At 37.6% G+C, this 16,521-nt stretch overlaps 1 protein-coding gene across 1 annotated transcript in view; it reads right to left on the bottom strand.

Annotated features, from left to right (window-relative positions):
• LOC105361061 (agrin) overlaps positions 1–14,095 on the bottom strand; it is a 47,484-nt gene extending 33,389 nt beyond the window's left edge. The window contains exon 1 of the mRNA XM_011498146.1: positions 13,831–14,095. Within this exon, the coding sequence (XP_011496448.1) occupies positions 13,831–13,885 (55 nt within the window). The 5' untranslated portion in view covers positions 13,886–14,095. The remainder of the gene's footprint in view (positions 1–13,830) is intronic.
• Positions 14,096–16,521: the final 2,426 nt, after the last annotated feature.

Below are 16,521 nucleotides of genomic sequence, written 5' to 3'. Positions count from 1 at the left end.
AAGATATGTAACATTATGGATATTATATAATTATCATAGTTAATACTGATAATCCGCTTATTTAATGTTGGTGTAATGTTGCTATGGATTGTTAATGCTTGATGGGTTTTATGTTTTCTAAATAAATAATATTATGCTTTAAAAAGAAGGAAATAATCAAATTTGGATGTAAATATTTTTTACCAATTATACATGAGAACAAGAGCAAGTCTTTAGAAAATAGATTTTTAATTATAATCCGAAACAATCTCATTAATGATAACAAATTAATAAGATAAGGTTTAATGTAAACGTACTGAATTATTAATCCTGTCATTCACAAATCAATGACCCAAATGACCCCTATTAAGTCATATATATATATATATATATATATATATAAATACTTATTTATTATTATTATTTTTTGTTTGTTTTATACTACGTAGCAAAGAGAGTCTTGGAAATAATGAAATGACTAAATACGCAGCATTAGCTTGAGGTAAAAATTCTACGTAGTTTTACATAAAAGATAGTGCAAACCTCAGTAATAGCTAATATGAACATTTAATAGGCGCGGACAAGTGCGAAATAATCGGCTCAGTTTTTCATTATATTTATCGAGCCTAAGGAATGGCCTAATCGTAGGAGGCAATGAAAAACGGGGACTGTGCAATATGAATTTTCCAGGTAATCGAGATAATAAATGAATGATGTTCCCCTTGAAGTATACGTGCTTGATCTCAATTTTTTCGCTTGCAAACGGGACATCAGCGAGCACTGCACGTGAGTGCGCACGCGCGTCGCGCATGAGTGCATTACCCGATTCATCTCGTGACGCGCGATGAATAATTTACAATTTTCAACTCGTATGTGCAGATAGATACAACGTAAAACCAGCGCGCGCGCTACAGAGAGAGAGAGAGAGAGAGAGAGAGAGAGAGAGTCGCGGCAGAACTATATTTGATGGTATCTACAGCGCTTCTGCGCTAGCATAAACAACGAATGGAGTCTGCGTGTTCGCATTCTCTGTCTCTTTCATTCTCGGCTCTATCGGTACTTTTTCCTTTTTACTCGTAATCTTCTGTTATGTTTCCCACTCGCTGTTTCCCTATCTACTGCCATTCATTTCTCTTACTTTTGAATTATTATACGCAATCTGATATTAAGACAGTAGCATATTCCATGTATTTACTTTAGGTCGTTGGAATTTAATTGTTAAATTTACCAAATTGAAGATGTTATTTTCACATTTAAGGTCATATCGTGTTCAATTATGATGATGATTATGATGATGATTGATGAAGTGATATCTAACCGGATTGGTTACGCCAAGTCTTATATCGAATTCTAACATCAGATGGATAATTAATTATTACTATTTGTCATTTACTTGTCCAATACGGTTTATAAGACATTTATAGTACGGTCGTCAAGTTTTATTGTCAATTAGCATTTATAAAATGTACATGTAATGGAGATTTTCAAGCTGACTCCATCAAAATCCGTCTACTTTTATAAAATGATAAGTACAAAGCTTCGTTAAACTTATAATTTTCATTCGCTTATAAATGTATACGCATTTGTCGCTAATCCCTATGATTAATTAAAATTATGCAATATAATGTAGATTGTAATAATGTAAATGTAGTAAAACTAACGTTAAATATTTGTCGTCAATATCGGCGATATTCTCTATTAAAATATAAATCACTTTCGAATCTATCGTTCGTTCAACCGTATACCATCATATCCCAAAGTAACTATTCGCAATTCCATTTATATAGTTGATTGATTCTTTTAAGACACTGCAGCACGGAAATCGTAATTTCCAATACAGTTATACTTTTTCAATACAATATTTCTCGGATAAGTACAAAAGAATAATAAAAAAATTGCACGATTCTCTCCCAGCGTCAATGCTTCGATAAATACCTTTTATCCACCACATTCGTACAGACGCGAATACACACGCAAACGCGCACACGCAAACACACATACCTAAGTTTTCAATACGGACTTTACACTCTATACTAGTATTATTGCTAATTTTCGAAACATGAGCGCGAATATTTATTTAACTCTTTATAACCAAATGTGAGCAAATTTCCGTAAGCTTCAATGCACATTAGAATGATTCGGCATGTAAATGAACCGACGACATGGACAATACTTGAAAAAAAAAAAACTAAAAAAAAAAATTTACTCCTATTAGACAACCCAATCAACCATCCTGTCACTTTATTACATTAATTCCATATCCATAACTATAAATACAACCCACGGAGAAGAATGTAAATGCATCTGCCTAGTTGGGCTCCTCGACATTTTCCACATCTCCCCCTTCCCCCAACAACAACTCTTTTTTCTTTCAACCCAGATGACCGAAGCCGTTCTCGGGCGCATGTAAGTAAGTAACCAAGGCGTTATAGCGTGTGACGACTGCGCGAGAAAAGCTGCTGCAGCAGCTGACCGCTCCTTGGACTCTCACTGGCAGTTTGCGGGGAATGCTCCACGCGCATTCTCTCTCTCTCTCTCTCTCTCTCCCTCTCTCTCTCTCTCTCTCTCTCTCTCTCTCTCTCTCTCTCTCTCCGTCTTAAGTAGATAAAATCATCGTTCGCCTACTCGGACATGGCCAGAAGGAGAGCTCCTGCATCGTCGAGCTCTTCCGTCCCATCCCACCTTACCTTTTACAACGAATTAGATTCGTTCTTCTGCCGTTCTTTCCCCTCTCGACTTTTTATTTATTACGGACACGAGTTTTAACGGGTGTGGGGAGTACGTCGCGCTCAAATGTTTGTGCTTAAAAGAGAATTACCGACGAATTCAACGAGATGAAAACGTGGAAGCGCAGAGACGACTTTTCCTTTACTTTTCTCATTCTCTTCTAGCATTTGTTCGACTGCGATGTACGCCCTGGATTTCATAGCGATATGTTAATATTGGCCATTACTACATTCAGATAAGTCCTCATAATTTCTGGAGGAGGCGATACGAGCAACCGTCGGTCGCTGGCTTTCACGATCAGACAACGAAGACCTTCCGGAACCATCCGATAAAGCAGGACATTTGAATATCTAGGACATTGGCGAGCATCTGGTACGATATTCGACTTAACTAATATCCAAATTCTATAAAAAATATTTGAAAGACGTATTTTCAAAGCCATTATTATTATATGATTTTTTTTTTTTAATTCCTTTTACGATAAGTTTAAGTATTATCTCGTAATTATATAGTCGTTGATCGGCGTTACTATCACTTACCATTAATAATTTTGTACTTGAACATTATTTCTAGTTTAAATGCTAATGGTGACATTTCACTTTCTACAGAATGATAGTTGCTTGAAATTTTGTAATGCGCAGGCTCGAGCTTTCATCGCGCTTAGTCAAACAGTCCTTGAACAAATTATCGAGAATTTCAAACGTCAAATTGTCATTTCCCAATACATCCTACTCGCCTTCGATACTTTTATCATTTCTCCTCTCGTTCTTAGCTCCAACAGGGCTATCTTAATTAGTTTTCCGATACTCCCGGAAGTTCAGTATCTCATTATAGCTGCACAGGAGCTCATTTTTATTGTTATCCTACGCGAGAAAGCTGCTACCTCGGTTATATTGTCGTATTGCAATGTTTGCGCCACCTCTCGAATATCCTAATGAGTTTAGTTGTTTAACGCCCCGACTCCCTCTGCTGTTTTTGTAAATAATACTCGAGGAGTGCAATACGCGAATTTCGTTATCGGACACTCTCACTATTTACTTAACACACAGACACACACACACACACACATATATATATATATATATATATATATATATTTAATTATACAAGCGCAAATGAAAGGCAAAAATTCCGTTAATTAATCGTGCTTTTGCTTTCTTGTATGATTTCTCATCGATTTGCCACGAGGCGAATTTCCATCCGTCCTTTTGCTATTTTAATTGATCCAATACGATGGTAAGAGGATAATATCACATAAAACAGTGAAATGTGATTTTATACTTTCGAGATCTTCTTACATCGCGCATAAATATTCGTCCGAATCGCCTGAAAATACTAATTAAGATAAGAAATTAATTTAAGTAAAATTAATTGTGCGAATAAATTAATTTCATATAATAACAACAACAACAACAACAACAACAACAATAATAATAAATTAATCCATAAAGTATTTAGTGAGTTTCAATCATGATAATAACGAATGCTACGTGGGAGTGTTTAGATATGCACGTGGATAAAAAATTATTTCTGAATAATTAATGGCTACGTATTTAATATAAATATGAAAAACTATTATATTTAGATGTAAAAAGTTCGTGCTGAAGTATCAATTATATATACAATAAGAAGGGTTTTTCGATATTAATACTTGTTAAGATTCTGTAATTATTCCATCATATGGACACATAATTAACAATTTTCCATTACTTGATAATCAAGAGAGAAAAAGAAAAATAATAATTTTATAAATCATTTATTTTTTGTTTTGTATTTATTGTATTGTATATATTTTGCATAATATTTTGTATCGCTAGTATTATATGTCAGTTGCTGTTGATTAAGTATAAAAATTCGATTTATTTATTTATCCGAATAAGCTTTATACTTTTAAACTGCTCATCGCACGGCTTTAAATGTATATATATATATATATATATATATATATATATATATTACCTTGTTTGTATTTATTTATTTTTGTAAAGTATAATGAAATATATATTAAAATATATTTAAATACTCGAGGGCTATAAAAATTAAATCAATATATTATTTAAAAAGAAAAAAATTTTTTTTAATTATATTAATTTTCATAATATTGCTCGTAATGTTTCGTAAAAATTTATTGTCTAATTAAATAAATAAATGAATTGTCTATATCACATTGAATTAGCTTACACAACGTTCTTTTAATTTAAATAGCAATAATTTTACAATTTTAATGCATTAGTCAGGAATTTATTTTTATTCCCTCCTGCGCGATTTATCGAACCAACTAGTTTCGTGTTTTTTTTTTTAGACAACTTTAATATTAAATATATATGTATATGTACTAATTGTCGTTATGAATGGTAACCGTCAAAGCATAATTAATTTCATCATCTTCGGGCAAAAATAACGGCAGATATGAACGATATAAGCTTTAATAAACATAAATACAATTATTACTGCAGTTTAGACGTAATATCAATGTAAAAATGATGTGTAGTTTAATTTTCTTGAATGCAAAGATATCTAGAAGTGTTCGTGAAATTACCATGAAATTTACTATGAGAATAACTATGAAAATTTCCTCTAATACAAGTAAATAATACAATAATATACTCCACGCGTGGTCCCGCACATACACGCAAACAATACAAAAAAAAATTCGACAAATTGAAATTGCAAATTCATAGGAAGTTATTATTATGTTGTAGTCTAGTAATTATTTAGTAATGATAATCAATTGGTAATAATTAATTCTTGTATAGGTATTATTTGTTTTTATTGTTTATGGACAGACTTGCTATTTCCATCTTATTTTCATCAATCACCTGATATAATAATCTGGTTGGTAATAATATGAGAAAGAGGCGTTAGTATTTACAAAATGTTTATCATTAGCAACGACGAATGCTAATTTTATAAGGAATGAGGCAGGTGTCGGGCGCATGAGAAAGTGCAAAAGAATGTTGCTATAGACGATTTGCCAACAAACAGGAATCCTTAGGTAAAATAAAATGCGAATAATGCAGTGTACGTCGGCGCTCGTCGCTCAAAACTGCGCGAAAGAATGCATATTAACGCTAAAAAAAAGTATGGCGCTCCCGTTATTCTAAAACAATAGAAAAACATGGTAGCGGACGGAGTTTAGTCATTTAAAAGCCGAGCACGCTCTTAAGAAAAATCCTATTCCCATAAAAACAAAATTATCGCCAAAGCACAATAATAATTAGCCGGGAATAATAATGAGGGAAAGCCCAGTCGAGATAATTCCGTGGACAAAGAAGTGGCGGATCTCGCGCGTACACCGTTGGAGCGAGGGAGAGGGCGAACGGCCCAGGGATCGGACGCGTGTGTACGGGCGTTAAACTACCAACATCGTAATTCCCCGATGGAGGAGCTCGTCATTTTTGCGTAATTATACGGCTCGCGTCGCCAAGACCGTAGAGGAGAGGAGCCCCAGGTTCGGGCGGACCGAGGGGCGAGGACGTCTACTTGGCTACGATGTAGTGGACGCCTTATACCGCACCCGGACAACATACCAGGCCCCACGTCCGACTCCGAGACTTCCTTGCGACCGTGTCCGTCCCCCCTCCCCCCTCCCAAACCTCAACCCCAACCCCAACCCCAACTTTTTTCTGCACGCGCAATTCGAACGACGTAATTACCACGAATCGTGCCACGAGCTCCCTTTAAGCGTGAAAGACCTTTCTTACGTCCCTCAGTCAACATGACTCCAACGACCCATTGTTTTTATTGGCTTTTTTCTTCTGTTTTTTTTTTTCTTTTCTTTTTCTTAATGCCCCGGGCGAGTGCAGTGAGAAAATGGAGCGACAAACTATGCTTTCTTACATCTTCGACGCGATAATAATGGACGACAACTCTTGCTCCTTTGGGTTTTGATCCCTTTTCTTCCACGTACACGTACAGCTCTCTGTCCCACCTAAGCATTATTCTATGTAAAATTGCCTCTCTTCGGCGCAAAATACTCTGTAAATGTAAACGCCTTTCTAAATACTCGACACTTTTTTTTACTCTTTTCATTATACTATATTATACGACATCATCATCATCATCATCATCATCATCATCATCATCATCATCAAATTGTTTAAACGTACATTATTACTTCACTTTTATAATTAATTTACTATATGTAAATTATGCACAGCTACAGTCTAAGAACGTCTGTAATTGCAATAACACATTTTTTTGTTATTATTATTACAATGTATATATATGTATGTGTGTGTGTGTGTGTGTGTGTGTGTTTGCGCGTGTGTAACTGATTAGAATAATTTTTACGATAGCGTAATACAATTAGTTTTAATTTGAGCACAAAATTATTGGTAAAATTAATGTAGAATTGTTAATTTGTCCTTTTACTTGTATAAGTGCTCGTCGAAAACAATAATGTGAAAATACAAGTTTGTGATTTTTAAGTTAAACAAGTAAAACCTCTGATGTTAAAATTTCGGAGAGGTGTAAATTTAATGATTTATTGTTGGCATTTAAATAAATATTTAAAAATATGCCTGTAATAAATTTGCTTTAATCTGTTAATCGTAGGTTATAAATTCTTCGTTACTGATACAATTGTCAAATGCTATTATTATATTGATAAAATTGATTAATTGTATAAAATAATAAAACTATTATTGCATGGATATGAATAAATGACTTATAGCATTGCTTGTTAATGATTATATTCTGAATAAAAAAATCATCTATTTAAATATGTAATGGTGTGATTTTTAAAGCTATGATTAAATTTATAAGATTCATTATTCAATATCAATTGAAATAAAAAATAATCTCGCACTCGTAATAACCTATTATATTGACCGTTGAACCAACTTTTAAAGATTGTAAGAATATAGAATTTGAATTAAATATTACTTGAATATTTATTTAAAAAAATGAATGAATATTACATTACTATGTGCAATCATTTTCTGTTTTATTGTTTCTTGGTTTTTTATTTTTTATTTTTTATTTTTTATCTTTTATTTTTTATTTTTTATTTTTCATTTTTCATTTTTTATTTTTTATTTTTTATTTTTCATTTTTCATTTTTCATTTTTTATTTTTTATTTTTCATTTTTCATTTTTTATTTCAATGGACGACTATGATGGATTAATCGCATTATTTTTGATTATTTTTCAGTAATAAATGCTGTAATAAATCTAAAAGTAATAAATCTGCCTATAATGAATCGGCTAACCTATTTCGTACAGTTTACCTTATATATTTTACAAATATTCCTTTTATACACAATAATCATTGAATCATTCATGCTGAATAGTAATTGCTAATTTATTTTTCAAAAAATTTCTATCTATGTACATATATATTCCCAATAATTACTATTAATTTATTTCAATAGCCACAAATAGGAAAATAATGGCTTGAAATGAGCGACTTTTATTTTCTAGCAAATCAACATACATTGTAAGCCGATATTTTCATTAACGAGGTAAAAGCACGTTTCCAAGTAGATAAAGGGAGCGCAATGGCATTAAATTTAAAGTTACAAGCACGTAGATTAGACGATTACAGAAAGTGCATCATATAAAAGTAGCGTTAGGTATATTAATCATGCGGTTATCCTCCTACTTCGTTTTAACCTCTCGTACATTATATTACACGTACGCGCGCATTCCAAAGTATAATGCATAGCTTTCACTATTTATTCTCTTATTCCCTGAAACATAATGGACAAATTGATGCGAATACGAGGATACTGGAATCGTTTGGCCAATATTAATAGAATAGACAGCATAGTGTTCAGTGCTAATAAGAAAGAGTGAAAATTACAAAATTTTGTCACAATAATTAAAATAATAATGATAATAATAGTATTAATAACAACGACAACGATAACGACAACAACAGCAACAGCGATTAATTATTACAACGTTACCTTAAAATATAAAATAACAACGATATGTAATAAAATTTCAGAGTCATTACTTTATTATAATCATTTAAATACCCAACTTTAGTGCAAACTAAATTTATTTACTCCTCCTTATTTACATTCATTTATAATTTGTAATTTTATTATTATTATTATTATTATTATTATTATTATTATTATTATTATTATTATTATTATTATTATTATTATTATTTCAACGAAAGACTTATTCATAAATGTGGTATAGAAAAAAAAAAGTTTCCTGCACAATACACGATCAGGAATTTAAAAAAGCCTTTGAGATGTTTAATAAACACTGTTTAATTATGAAGTCGTTAGAACCATTTCTTTTTGCTCGAATTAATTGGCTATTGAAATGATCGTTCCCATAGTATTATTTTCGCTTATCGATCTTATTTAAGATTGCAAAAATTCGAGTACTATAGTTTCTAGCTACGATTTTCGAATACGAAAAATTATTCAACATTCAATGCCAACGAATAAGAGAAATTAATAAACGCTATAAAGAATTTTCTTTCTCAATCAACTGCTCGTCTTAATATTATGTCTTTTCGATTAGCCTCTCCCAAACTCTCCTATTTCATTGAAAATATAGGATCTATAAATACTAATATCAAAGTTTTATTAAAATATTTTATAAGAAAACAAAAAAGAAAAAAGAAAAATTGTCAGTAATTCCAAAATATTTTTTTCTAATTGCACGATCGTTTCTTTTGAGAAGAATTTGGCGTCGTCGCCAATAAATAAAAACTGTCTAAAATAAGTACAGTCTACGTCTCACATCCGCGCAACTAACCCACTTAACAACTTTAATAAGTTCCGCATCGAGTGTACGTGCGAGAGCAGAAATAATAATTGGCGCCTCTAGTTTCCATCGAGGCGTGACCTTGTAATTTATAAAATATGTAAACTTAGGAAGAACAAGAGCGCGCGCGCGCACACACACACACTTATACATATAGATCATAAAATATAAGAAGTATCAAAAAATTTATCGGGTAAGTAGCGTGTAATTGGAAAATTGGTTGATCGCTTAACGCGAGTTTTATAATACTTGAATATTTCCGACCCTTTAGTCGTCGATTTTTACAGTTGGTGGGCATTAAAAGAAATTTTTATCCTACCTTTATTCGAAACTATCTCATAATTTTACCTACTTTTATATCCATAGGATATCAAAATTTTCATAATATCGGATCGTTCGGATGATTGAAAAAATAAAAAAAAGAAGAAGAAAAAACGGCATTCAAAGTATGTATGTATGTACTTTGGAAATTATTGATGAAGAATTTGTAAACCTCGTTTGCCGTGGCAACATTACGTATAAAAAAACTTCCTATATAACCTACACGTTTATTTAAGATGTGCGATATCTATTTCGACTTTAATGCATCAAGTATGAAACAGAATGAAATGTCAGGGCATTTATATTTGTTCATCAAACGATGAACAAATATAGTCAAGTGTTTAAACGAGGTAAGTAAGATATACGTTGGTTTGTATTAGAGTCCGATATATATATATATATGATGGGTAAAGTAAAAAGGAAATTGTAGGAGAAGAGGCAGAGAAATAAATATAAAGTTGCCGTGCACTTGAAAAGAAGTGAAAGTTGGAGTGGTAGCGTAGCTAGATTCTCCCCTCGTTTCGAGTTAAAAGCGAATGAATCGGAGTAATCCCTAAAATATAACGATTTTTCCGCGCGAAGGCAAGATCGTGCACCACGGCACATTGGAGAAAGCGGAATGAGAAGGTTCGATCGAGGCACGAAGGTAGAAAAGAAAAGCGGCGAGCCCGAGAAAATTGGCTTTCCCCGCCGCGCGCACACCTCGCCTCATTCGCTCACCAATTCAATTACGTCCGGCAACTGCGAATCGGCGCCGCTTAAAGTGGCAGGCGAGAACAAAAGGGAGCGCACGCTCGTGCGTATGCGCGTACGCGCGTCCGAAAACAGTAATAACAATTACAGCCAACCGCGGCCGACGGCCAGACGTGAAATTGCCGGCTGATTCAATTAAAAGGCGAGAGGAAGTGTAGGCGGGCAATAGCCCCAGCGACGCCTTCGCCTTGGCTTCGGGACCCGAGGGTCATTAAGCAGGTCCCCGGCTTATCACCTTGATAAGTCTCGTCCCTTCGCCCGCCTCGCAAATCTTCTGGCCTCCAGCCGTGATTCAGCATCCTCCGGGGATTTAATACTCTTCCGGCTCCGGGAGATCCGCGTCGATTCCCGCTGCGCTTTATATTATCCTGGGCAACATAATCCTTTTTTACTTAGTCTATATATCGGCAAAGAATTAACGATCTTTGAGCTCGCAATAATGTATCCAACCAACGCCCGCCGTTCCCGTAACCACTTGGTACTCGCTTTGACCAGCAGAACCGTCCTTCCCTGCCCTCCCTGGCTTACGTAACTCTCAGGATCTCGTTTACGGAGCGTTTACAATGCCCTGCTCTCCCCCCCCCCTCTCTCTCTATCTCTCTGATTTGCCTCTTGGCTGACGAGGGTCCGAGGATTGATCGAGAGATGGGGATACCGAGGGATCAACTGGCGAGTATAGCGAATGATAGCCGAGTCCTGTTCGATAAATGGCTTTTATCGTCTACTTCCTACCACGTCTCTTGCTAAATTCCATGTTTGCTGAAATAGTCGCGCTCAAAGTCCTTTCTTTTCCGTGCAAACAAATCATTACCTATCCATTCAACACTTTCGACTTGTAAACATCACGACCAATCATCCGCCCAATTGTACGATGTAGATATCTATTTGCGCGTGCAGTAAAAAAAAAAAAAAAAAAAAAAAAAAAAATGAAAAAAAAAGAAAAAAGGGAAAAAGAAAGGAATATGATAAAGGATATGGCCGTAAAAGTAATGTTTGCAATGTGAAGAAAAATAAAGTCGAGATTATTGGCTCAGGTCGGTAGCCAATTCGCCTATAAAACTTTAACAATATTTTCCCTCCTCTTAATGATAGCACATGTTTACTTTCCCCCTTAAAGTACAGCTGGAAATATTTGTAGCTTAACGCCACACGCCCAACGATTGCAATAAATATACCCGTCCGTTTTAATAACAACAAATCTCTCTCTCTCTCTCTCTCTCTCTCTCTCTCTCTCTCTCTTGTTCGTTATTTATCGGCAGTCTTTCAGGGGGGACTTTTGACACGTACTATGTAGTAAGTGAAACCCTAAGGGCATTGAGCCCCGCGGCCGACGTCGCTTTGTTTTCGCTTTGCATCTCCGCGACGACTAGTGCCGAGTGCGCCCACCGCCACTCAAGAGACGATATTTAGGAAATGTCGTTATCGTTATTACGGCACTTACATCGCTGATCCGGGTGGCGGCGGTGCGTTTCAATCTCTTCCCTTCACCCTCCCGCGGAGTTATGCACGGCAATTATTATTTATTCATTGTTTCTTTTCCTTCTTCTTTTGATTCTTTCTCTTTTCTCTTCTCTCTCTTTTTCATCGTTTGCCTCTTCTTTTTCCTTTCGTTTCGTTTTTTTATCATTTCTTTTTTATTTATTGATTTATTTATTTTTTTTACTTTTTTTTGTTGCCTTGTTGTTGTTTTCATTTCAAATCGACGTTTCTCGGAGCGCCGCCACAGAGCTTTTTATAACATGAAATACGAAGCCGCATTTCTGGTCGACGTATGAGGTATTTCCATCTCGAGACCCAATGGACCTTAGGATTCCCTTTCTTCTTCTTCTTCTTCTTCTTCTTCTTCTTCTTCTTCTCCATCTTCTTCTTCTTCTCCATCTTCTTCTCCTTCTACTTCTTGTTCTGTTGCTGCTGCTGCTGCTGCCTCTTCTGCCTTCCATTACTTCCTCTACTTCTAGTTCTTCCTCTCTTCTCCTCCTTGTTCTTCTGTATTTCTATTTTTTATTTTCAAATCTCAAGAACGGAAGGGGAAATGCCCGATGAATAATGAATTTACTTAACGCGCCGCTCGAGCAATAGGACGTTCAATTAAGAACTTCATGGGGGCTCGAAGGATCGAAGCGCAGCGCGCATTCAATAAAAGTCTCGTGACAAAGGACTCGAGCCGTAATTAAATATTTAATCATTCGTCTCGCTATAGCCATTGTAAAGAATACGGGCGTTTTATCAACGACGCGAATCGTCGCCACCTCCGCCCCCCCCTCCCCCCTCCCCCCTCACCACCCCCCTCCTAACAATCACCCTAATCGAACCGCTGCTCGCAACGCCTATCCTTTTTACATTTCGAGAGAGATCCTTAATAATAAAGGCTGCTGGACAAAGCGCACTCAGTACCTATACTTTGCGAATTTAATGCACCGCGTGTCGATTGAATGAACGATGATACACTTGAATACCAACACGAAGATACCACGGATTATTCCCATTATAATCATTGGATTTGTAAATCGATTGACGGGCGTTTCAGTGCTGACAGCCAGCCCAGCCAGCCCAGTACCGTGTCAGCTCGCAATTCCAAACGTTATTATTTCCTCTGCCGTTATAACCCTTACTAAATCTTATCGTTATATTATAAAGGTCCTCTACGTCTGAATTTGGATGATCGGAGGGGGGAGGGAGGGGGGTGTTGGTGAGGAGCCGACGACGATGAGTAAGAGCAAGTGGTTGTTCTTAATAGAGCATTAAATAAACGTGGATTATTGTGTTAGGCATTGGATGATTATCTGATGATGGCTGAACGGATAAGCCACAATGGTTTATGACCATTTTTCGAAGCCATGGCAATTCGATGGTGTGGAAAATGGGGGGAGGTGGGGGGTGGTGGTGGTGGTGTGATAAAAACTTATAAACGAGCGTCGTCAGCCTGCTAATGCATCATAATAATGTCAGCCGTTTTGGCAATGTAATCGGGTAGCGAGACAATTTGCAAATCAATCGCTCCCGACTACTTTATTGAAAGAATGCGCGCTCAATGCGATATAATCGAGGTCACAATGGGCGAGTGACAAAGGGCGCGTCGACGCGGAGGGCGCATAAGCGAGCCGAGCAAAGGAACGCGGCCCACTATGCATTTGACAAAAGCAAAAGAACGAAATTAACGCGCGAAAATAAAGTACTTCCTGCCCCGTGAAATAGTTAGAGATGGGTGGGGGAGAGGGCCAAGCCACCTAGAGTCTTTATCTATTAAATCGCTGAAAGGTCTCGGATATGTTGGAGGAGTTATCGTATCGAGCCGGATCGGGCCGGGGAACTCACCTTGCACGCAGCAGAGCAGCAGCAGAAGGCCGATGATTACGAGGTGGTCGCGCATCCTCGCGTCGGTGCTGGTTCAGCCTGGGCCGGAGGATCGAGCCGGGACTGTGCCGGGTGATGGTCGTCGGGGACCGTGGATGTCAGATCAGATCGTGTCCGTTGGCCGGAAGCGGGCGATGATCGACCGCGCGTAAGAGTAGATGGTGTGGTTGCGCGCGCGCTCGCGTGCAGTGTAGTGCGTGCGTGCGTGCGTGCGTGCGTGGGTGGGTGGGTGGTTGGGTGGGTGCGTACGTGCGTACGTGCGTGCGCGTGGGAGGTCGGTCTACGGCGAGGTCGCGCGAGCGAGCCAGTGGATCGTCGACTGAGGCGCGCGCCGCCGAGCAGAAGAGCCGAGCCGCCGCGCGGGGATGGAGCTGGGGAGAGGAGCGGAGGAGCCCGCGCGCGCGATTCCCCGAGCGAAAGAGCGTGCGAAGCTGGCTGGATGCGGACCGGCGAGAGGAGGCGAAGGAGGAAGTGCGCCCTCGGCTCGACCTCTTTCGTCTTCCGAGATCGACGAGCGACTGGAGCGCGCGAGCGCCCGCGTGCCGGCTATAGGCCTCCCCTTCCTACCTTCCTTGGGCCTGCTCCCATTTCCACTCCCGGCCCACTCGGCCTCGCGGAGCTCCCACGAGGTGACAAGCCGGAGATGGGTGGAGGGTGGAGGGGGTCGATGGCGGGAGGGGTGAGTGAGAGAGAGAGAGAGGGGGGGCGGGGGGGAAGAGGTGTCACCGAACGTCCCGTCGATTGAGACGTCCGCTCGGTGGCCCGGAGAAATCGGAAGCCGAGTGGCCCGCCCGGGCGCGTCCTCGTACGAGCTCCACGCTGCTCAAGACGACGATAAGAGCTTTCCCACGGGACGATTTTCCTTTCTCTTCGTTTGACGGCTGCGGGGACGTCCGTGCGCCTGCGCGACAAGCTCCCAGCCCGGCTTTCTCCGAGCCGTTACCAGACCGAAGCTTACCTGAGGTGAGCCTAACTCCGGCTTTTCTCCCGCCTCCACGTGGAAAATGTTCGCCTCGTAAGCTGCCGATCGCCACTTACGTTTACGGACTACGGAGGGACTATGGCTTCCGTGCGCACCACGTCGTCCCGACTATTTTCGCGCTGCCTCCAAGCACCCTCCCCCCCCCCCCCAACCCCTCCTACTCCCCCCTGCCGCCCCCGATCGTAAAGGATGACAATAGCTCTAGAACTCTGCCAATGCCCTATAAAGCTGCTACGAAAAATCCTAAGCGTACGTGTGTTCTGTGCATGTCTCGGAATCAGTCCAATTGGCCCTACAGCTGTTTAACGTCCTTTCATGGTTTCTATATTTTAATTGAACGTAATTCAGTTTCTGCATGGACACGCGCCTCCTATCGAAAACAGAAAAAGTATCGCACGCATGCACAATGTATTAACGGTTCGACAATTTCTATGGGAATAATGAGCATCGGCAACAAAACGGTACTTTAAGACTAAAAAAAATGAAAAAAGAAGGTGAACACGTCGCCTTGATACTCTGGTCGCAGTTCTCCTTGTCTACTGCCTTTATTTCGATTCGCTAAGCATTATGGAATGGAAAATGCATATTCATCGATCCTCATAGCTAACAATCAGAGTTGTTGCGTAATCTGTACTTAACGATGGACTATATGTTTTTATAATGCAAATATTTGATCGATTAAGTGAAAGAATGAAAAACTCTTTCCAACTGCATGTACCTGCTTCCTTTTACTTTGTCGATCTAATTTTTGCACGCCAATGTCAACAAGCTTCAAAAACAAAACGAAACAAAAAAAAACAAAAACAATAACAATATCCCAAAAAAAAAAAAAAAAAAAAATTTTAAACGTAGAGTGACACGATATACGTAGGAGGAAAATTGATGAGTTTTAACATATATTTTTCTCTCTAAACGCGTACAGATATTACAGCACCTACAGATTGTCGTTGAATTGAGAGAGAAAAATGAGAAGCATGTCAATTCGTTAAAAGAGGAAGATAACCTCGAAATGATATCGCCGACTCTTCTTATAGTAACGTAATGCCATCTAATTATACGTTGATCTTACGAATGTATTTGAATCAATAAATTGTCATTTATTGAAATACGAACGCTATTAATAGATAATATTTCAATCTGGAACAAGTTGTCATTGCCTATATGACCTACATACTCTATTTATACTCATTGAGCTACTAGCCACAAGATAAAAAGATAAAAATTCGAATAATTTTTATGACACTTAACAAGAATAATCTTCCAACGTTATAAAAAAAAAAAAAAAAATGTGCTTAATGCATTACCGATATAATGATAAGTAAGGGCAGGTTGACTTATAAGTGTGCATAAAATGAATATAACCGAGCTTTTCTTTATTTTTATCTTGAAACATTCAAAAATATTCTATTCTACCCACCTCCAAGTTATAATAATGAAAATTAGGATTCTTACTAATAATGGTGTTACTTTTGTAAATAAAATATAAAATATGTAGTCCATAATGATCCACTTTGATAGTATATAAAACTATTTTTATTATTTATAAGTGAAATAAATTTCAATTATATACATTAAATCCAAGACTTGCATTAATTAAAAATTTCATTAATGCCATAAATTAATTTTTATATCCAGAACTGTGCGAACATACTCTCATATAATATATATAG

Source organism: Ceratosolen solmsi, unplaced genomic scaffold, assembly GCF_000503995.2.
Source record: "Ceratosolen solmsi marchali unplaced genomic scaffold, CerSol_1.0 scaffold14, whole genome shotgun sequence".
Taxonomy (NCBI): Eukaryota; Metazoa; Arthropoda; class Insecta; order Hymenoptera; family Agaonidae; genus Ceratosolen; species Ceratosolen solmsi.
This window is presented reverse-complemented; position numbering and strand designations above follow the sequence as displayed.